Source organism: Pinus tabuliformis, chromosome 2_2, assembly GCF_031772625.1.
Source record: "Pinus tabuliformis cultivar Carrire ecotype Pingquan chromosome 2_2, CPIR1, whole genome shotgun sequence".
In the NCBI taxonomy this organism is placed as follows: Eukaryota; Viridiplantae; Streptophyta; class Pinopsida; order Pinales; family Pinaceae; genus Pinus; species Pinus tabuliformis.
Genome location: NC_142300.1, coordinates 1,156,639,576 through 1,156,646,818, shown reverse-complemented (window position 1 = coordinate 1,156,646,818; position 7,243 = coordinate 1,156,639,576). Strand labels below are relative to the sequence as shown.

Genomic DNA, 7,243 nt, shown 5'->3' with positions numbered 1-7,243 from the left:
TAAAGTGCCGGAATCTAGATGAAACCAAGAGTCTACTTTAGACCCCGCTCCTCCCAGATGACATCGTGTTTGAAGGCACGCACCTGGGCCGCGTGCCAACCATGAAATTTGAAGACTGGGACCTCGCTGACTGTGAGAAGTTCCCTCATCTGGAGACCGCGAACCTAATGAAGCAAAACACTAAGGGGGCGGTGATAACGTTAGAGCCGCGGAAGTGGCTGCGCAATGCGGAAAAGGCTGGGTTGCTACACTTATTATGGATACCACATTTCCACCGCGCACCCATCACCATTTTCGTCATCAGGCAGTTGCTCTGCCTAGTGCATGATGGGTATCTATGGCTGGAGGAGCCTATTCCCATCATGGCAGACCTCATTCACCGTATTTCTCAGCTCCCCTGTAAAGGAAAGGACCTCGCGACCATCACTGGAAAGAGCAACGATTTGGCTTTCGTAGAAGCCATGAAGGAAAAATACAAGCTAGAGAAGAAGAAGAGGGGCTACGCCATCTCCAACATCAAGGACAAATGGGTACGTGTAGAAACCCAACTCCAAGCCGGGAAAGTTATGAGGAAGTGCCATGCCGATGAGGTATGGTCGCACTGGCCAAGCAGTGCACGGAGGGAGTCTAGTTCAACTGGTCTGAATTCCTCTGTGAGGAATTTTTGACAAACTGTCGCGAAGCCTAGGAACAGGGTAAAACCTTCCACTACATGTGGTTGTTATTATCCATCATGCTAGTAGCAGGGGAGCTACCAGAAGACAGTCAATTCCCAAACATTGACATAGACTTATCGGAGGCCGCTAAGTATGCTTTGCTTTGGGTCACAAAGGACACAAAATGGATTCGCGACACCAAAATTTTTTGGGTGCTCATGGAGGCGAGCTTCTGGATGTGGATCAATCAGAGGTCGCGCCTGTCACCTACGGTGCACAATAGTCTGCAGAGTTTTACAAACTTCAAAGCTAATATGCACAACATTTATATCAGGGCGCGAAAGGATTCGGCGAAGTAGTGGATGAAGCTACCTTTTGTAGCCACTGACAATGCGATTTTTATTGTCTTGGATACATGGCCTCCTGAATGGCGCGCCCCGGATCTGGAAGAACTAGAGAAGGTGACAACATAGAAGAAAAAGGATGATGCCAAGCTGCGCGTCACTCAATTGGCAGAGAAAAGGCGAAAGGAAAAAGCAGCAACTGAGGTCGGCACAAAAAGTAGCACAAAAAGCTGTGGAGCAAAAGAAGGCCACAGAAGCAGCAACAACAATAGAGGCAGCAGAGGCAACAACAACACAAGAAGACCAAGGCCAAGCAATGTCCTCACAGAGGCAGGAGGCAGAGGAAACAGAAACAACAGAAGGGAGTGCGGACCCCAGGACCGCGTCCACACAGTTAAAGCACCCACGCATCACAGAAAGAGCAGGACCAAGGAAAAAGGTCAAGGCCTTGAAGTTGGCCATTGACCCGATCACCTTAACTGAAGGTGATCTCCATGACATCAGCGAGACGGTCTGCGATGTCACAAATGAAGTGCTTCAAGATTTTATGCAGGAGCATCAGACTGTGTTGGGGGTCCTTAGGGTGCAGCTATAGGAATTACAGGTGTGGCCCCCTCAGGTGGGTAACCTTTCTACCCACCTTGCAGCAGGATCCTCGGCAGCACAGCAGATGTTGCACGCATGGATGGACAATACGATAGTATTGGCGAAAGGGGCCATAATTGTAGCGAATATGACCGATAAATTTTCGGTTAGCATGTGGAAAGGACTTAGTCTTAATTTGGTTGGCCTTCCGCGAGAAACGATGTATCAGCTACAGGATGGGATAATGGCTGAGTTATGCGCCAAGGAGAGTCGTGTGATCCAAGTTCTAGGCGAGCAAAAAATAAACATAGAATAGCTCAGCTTGCAGCGTGATGAGTTAGTGTCGCAAAATCAACATTTGGTGCAAACAGTCGATGACACTTGCTGATGCATCCCAGAGTTGGCCATCACAACAGATCTACCAGTAGAAGTGCAGATCCACAGTTTGGCAACTGGAGTCCACAAGGCCAAGGAAGAGATGACAAAGGTGCAGCTGGAGCTGAATCTCTAGATCGTCGAGCTGCGGTTGAAGGCGCAACCTTCCATTCCCCCAGAAATCAGAGAACAACACACTAGTGCTATCATAGCAAGGTTGGAAGAAATTGGAGGTGTAGTGAGAGACTGTACTGGCATGTTGGAACAGGCACTTGAGGTCCTCATGACTTTTCAGGAGGACCCCAACATCTAGTGCCTGGAGATAGAGGTTCGCGAACTCCAGCAGCAGTACGACAATGTCAGAGGAACTGCGCAGACAATAGTCCTCACTTAACGGCTTTTGAGGATGCAGTAAGCCAAGGCATTAAAGGAGCAGGTGGATGCGACACGCCATAAGGAAGTAGTTCTCAAAGCACGTGTTCAGCCATGGATTGATGAGGCCTTCATGATCATGACAAATATCGAAGGGAAGCTTGCGCACATATAGGGGATGCACATGCAAATGCAGGGAAGCACGTCGGCCACAGTAGTCTTCGAAGAACAGATGTAGCAGGTTCAACAAGCAGCAACTCAGTGCATTGCAGACATCAATACCGTTCGAGAAAAGTTGGAGGGACTCCGCACCAAGATCGCTGCACCGATAGAGTGACTCGAGGGCGAGTCACGATGTTTGTGTTGGGGGCCTGTTGGGCATGGAATCCCCCCACGACATGTTTTGGGGCTCAAAGCCCAAGTTTTGAGTTGATATTGTTGTAAAAGTCCGCGAATTGCGGGTGCAAAATGTATGTTAGAGTCATAGGGTTGTCCGCCTAAGTTTTGAATGTAATGTCGGCCTACCCATAGTCCACGGGCCATGGGATTGTATAAATAGAGCGAGGCTCTAAGTTGTAAAGATATATAAGGGGATGGAATAAAGAATAAGCATGAAAGGTCTTAAAGATTAAGTGGAAGTGTGAAGTGTATCTTGTGTCGTAGAGTGGGGAAAGGCTTTGGAGCTGAGTGCGAAGAGGCCTAATAGAGTCTGTAGCTGAGTGCACCGACCCCTGTAGCTGGGTGCGCAGGGCGAAGTCGAGTTTGTAATCGGAGAAAATATTAATAAAGAAAGGTTTTGTTACCAATTCTGTGTATCGGTTTTGAGTTATTACTTGTTTGATATCATGTGCGGATAGACTGTTTCTTTACTGCGCGCACTTGTATGAATGGTGAATATTGTTAAGTGTAACTGAAAGCATACAGATAAGCTAAGTTAATCAACTAACATTAGATTAAAAGTAAGGACTTGGGTAATAACATTGTTCGACCCCCGAGTAGGGCTGTGCAAAGGCAGCATCGCATGCTACGGGGAACGGGTAAGTGCGCTTAGTGACGTGCACGCCGCGGACCACTTGAACCCATCAGACATCCCGAGGGTGCGGAAACCTGGTTCTAGCACCCTCCCATACTACTTCGGGTGAGACCTCAATCTGCGCTACGTGGATTGTTGCTGAAAGGGCCAGTAGTACCGGGATTTGTTTGGCTAAATCACCTTTGAATCTGGGTCAGGCCCCAACAAGCCAACATTGTGCTTATGTTGCTTTCTTGTGATTTTTCTCATTATCCCCCTAAGAAAATGGTATCATTGTTGTTGAACTCCCCCTGAGATCATGCTCTCTTCTTGTTTTGTTATATCCTTGTATTCTTTTTACATCTGAGATATCACTAACAACACATATACTCTCCTTATAATTGCTTCTTCAAGTTTTGATATGTTGAATTATGATCTTGAAGAAACTTTCTCAAGGGATTAGATCCAAGGAATCAGACCTAATTGAGGTCCTCCTTGACCTCTTCTCCATCCTACTTTGTTGTACCATCTAGAATTAAGTCTATAATTTCAAGCAATGTGACCTTCATTCTAACATGTGACATTCCACATTGGTCTTCAATACTTGTTCATATGGTTGGAACATTCTCTTTATTTAATTCACTTGTCTCCATCTACGTACTTGACCATACCATCTATACCTAACCACATTATTGGTTCGGAAATCCTATTCTTTATGTCTAAACTTAGTACATGAGTAACAATAACCAAGAAACTTGCTTTGATACCTAGGCAAAGAAGGAGATCTCGATCTTCTCAAAATGCTTATTAGAGGGGTCACATTTTCTTGTTGCTCAACTCTTGCATGAACCATATTCATTTGTTGGCTTTCAACACTTGTCCCGTTATTTTTTGTGGATGCTTTCACTATCTTCCCTGTATTATTTCTATTTGTGGATCCCTCTATATTTTGGCTCCTCACATTTTGCTCTTTTCTAGAGTTCCCTTGAAAATCATTGAAATGACCTCCTTGGCCTATGTACTACTTGCTTTGTATCTTCATGATAGATGCTACTCGATGCTATAAAAATATGATCAATCTTCTTGGACTTGATGAGCTAGGGGAACATCATCTATCCATGCCTCAACTCCTTGATAACCAAGAAGTGTCTTGATATGCAAGGATATTTGTATGATGAGAATATGTTCTAAACACGGGTGACACTACTTGAAAATCTATTCCAAACACCAAAACTCTAGAGGTTGGAGTTGATGATGGGACTTACTTTCATATTGCTTGTATCCTCTTAAACTAGGGGAGTATGGGTGATGCCTCTAGAGATTTGAACAAGTGTGGGACTACCTGCAAATCTATTCCAAACACCAAAACTCTAAAGATCGGAATTGGTGATGGGACTTGCTTTCATATTGCTTATATCATCCTACTCTACGGGCGTATGGGTGATCCCTCCAAAGATTTGAACACTAGTGAAACTATTTGCAAATCTATTCTAAACACTAAAACTCTAGAGGCTGGAATTAGAGAGCCTTTATTGAATTTTGAATTGAGTTTCTTTAATTCTTCAATAAAAAATATCACACACTTCAATCAATTTAAACCATAACCGATATCGCAGTCCATGACTAAGAACTCATTTCGCATGATAAGGCTTAAGTAAATTGAAATAGAAATAGGTTAATAGCTACATACCACGGGATGGCCAAGTGAACCTGCCTGCCTGGAATACCAACTCATTGTTATATGCTACACACTAATCCAAACACCAATTTGTGAAATCAAACATCAAAGCGATGTGTAGGAAGAGTTAACGAATTTTCCATAATCCGTTAGTTAATTAAATCTTGCCCACCAAACTCATTCTGGAATTCTATAGGCTGTCAGAGTAGTACCAGAAGACCATGTTAGTGGATTCTACCCCATCAATAAAAAAAAATGAACCAATTATGAAATTTCGCACATTGTCATAAATGAGCATGATGAGATGCGATTACCAGAAGAAATCAGCGTTGTGGTTTAGAAATGAAGGAAGTTGAGCAGGAATTCCTATTGGATTTCTGCAACAAATACTACGTCAGGGATGTTCAGGAATTTCTGCAACAAATACTACGTCAGGGATGTTCAGGGATTTCTGCAACAATTACTACGTCAGGGATGTTTAGGGATTTCTGCAACAAATACTGCGTGAGGGGGCAAAGGAGACCAGCGACGAGGATTTATAAGCGTTCTACGCGTCAAGGAGGACGTAAGATGTGATAACAATGGCTAAAACACACAATTACAGAAACTCAAATCATATATTATGCACAAATGGTGTATGTGCAAACACACTCACACACGGATTACATTCAGATCACTCTATTAAATAGAGTTTTTGAGATCCAACTTATTCCTAATTTAGAGAGAGTGGTTGAGAGAATTTCTCAACCATCACAAACCAATTTCTCAAATATGGAATGTAAGCATTAACTCCAACATCCCCCCTTAATGATTACATTACATGAAAATAACAAAATAATCAAGCTTATCAGTAGATGCTCCATCAAGTTGCCTCATAACCCTCGGAAAGGTGTAGTTGGCAAGTTGGATTCCCGAGTTCCCTTCCTCAACTCCCGAATCAAGGACCTCCCGAAGTCAATTACTGGACAACATCCCAATCTGTCGCATAACCTCATTAGGAAACCACCACGTCTACCACTAATGAGGGATCCTTCCCTAGATCCGCAACTGCCATACTATCTGGACAACCATCCATATTGAGCCTTACTGCTACTTGATCTTTAACTACTGGCATCAGACACATAGTTGAACTGCTGGTTATATTAAAAAAGTTTAATAGATTCCGGAAAATGCACCAAATACGGATCTATCAAAGTTAGGTGCCAACATTTCAATGGACTCCTTTCGAGTAAGCTTTGCCCACGATAATAAAAACATATTGGTAGAAAATGCATCAACAATCCTATGATCAAATGTGCACCCAATAATAATACCTCCGCAACTGAATTTTGTTACCTGGCTAGAAAACACGGAGTTATTTGAAAGCATTGGAACGAGCTTCCCCTCAATGGTTTTATCTGGATTGTAGAAATCTAACTCAGCAAGTCCTATGTTCGCAGCAGCTTGAACGAATTCAACACCCTGGTCGTTGCAGAGCAGTTCTGGCTCGCCAGAGGTATTGCATACCATTTGGCCAGCAAAAACATAGTAATAAGCCAATGCCTCTGATAACGAAATTTTCAGATCATGGGTAGCTTCCTCTGCAAAGGAGGATACTGATCTGGAGGTGGGCTGCTTATAACATAAGAAAAGACTCACCGAAACAGGAGGAATTGTCAGTGAAAAGTATAGCTCTGATTCGCACTGTAGGTCTGCTTTTACCCTCGGCTTTCTCTTTCGATCAGATTCCAAACATGGATTCCCTGTGAAACATGACCGGGTGACCAATCCCCACCGGGTAGTTGGAAACAAAACAAACAGCTTGCTAATCACAAAGCCAGCCATGATAGGTACTGTATTCATATCGACAGATCCCTAAATATCACAATTCTTAAACCATCATATCCTGAAACAATGGCTGATTTCAGAAGTTAAACCCTCGATTTGGCCGAATTCAGAGTTCTACAGATTTAGAGAGCTTAATTGAAATGAGCTATGAACCCTTCTTGTAGTCATTTCACCCCAGTGCAACGACTCTCTCCGATCTCACTATTATACGCTCTAAGCTCAGCTCACAGACTGTAAAAACAAGCTACCGCTGCTCCACACTAGTCTGCACATCGCAACTATGATTTTCCTTCAGCACAATGGATCCAAATGCACCTCCTCACAACACAGGTTCAGATCTTAGCAACTCTGATACCATGATAACAATGGCTAAAACACACAATTACAGAAACTC

General features: G+C 43.6%; 1 protein-coding gene across 1 annotated transcript; it reads right to left on the bottom strand.

The window, feature by feature from the left end:
* Positions 1–6,174: 6,174 nt before the first annotated feature.
* Positions 6,175–6,864, bottom strand: LOC149197507 (coniferyl alcohol acyltransferase-like). The gene has a single exon (XM_089408712.1). The coding sequence runs from the start codon at positions 6,862–6,864 to the stop codon at positions 6,175–6,177; it is 690 nt and encodes a 229-aa protein (XP_089264838.1).
* Positions 6,865–7,243: the final 379 nt, after the last annotated feature.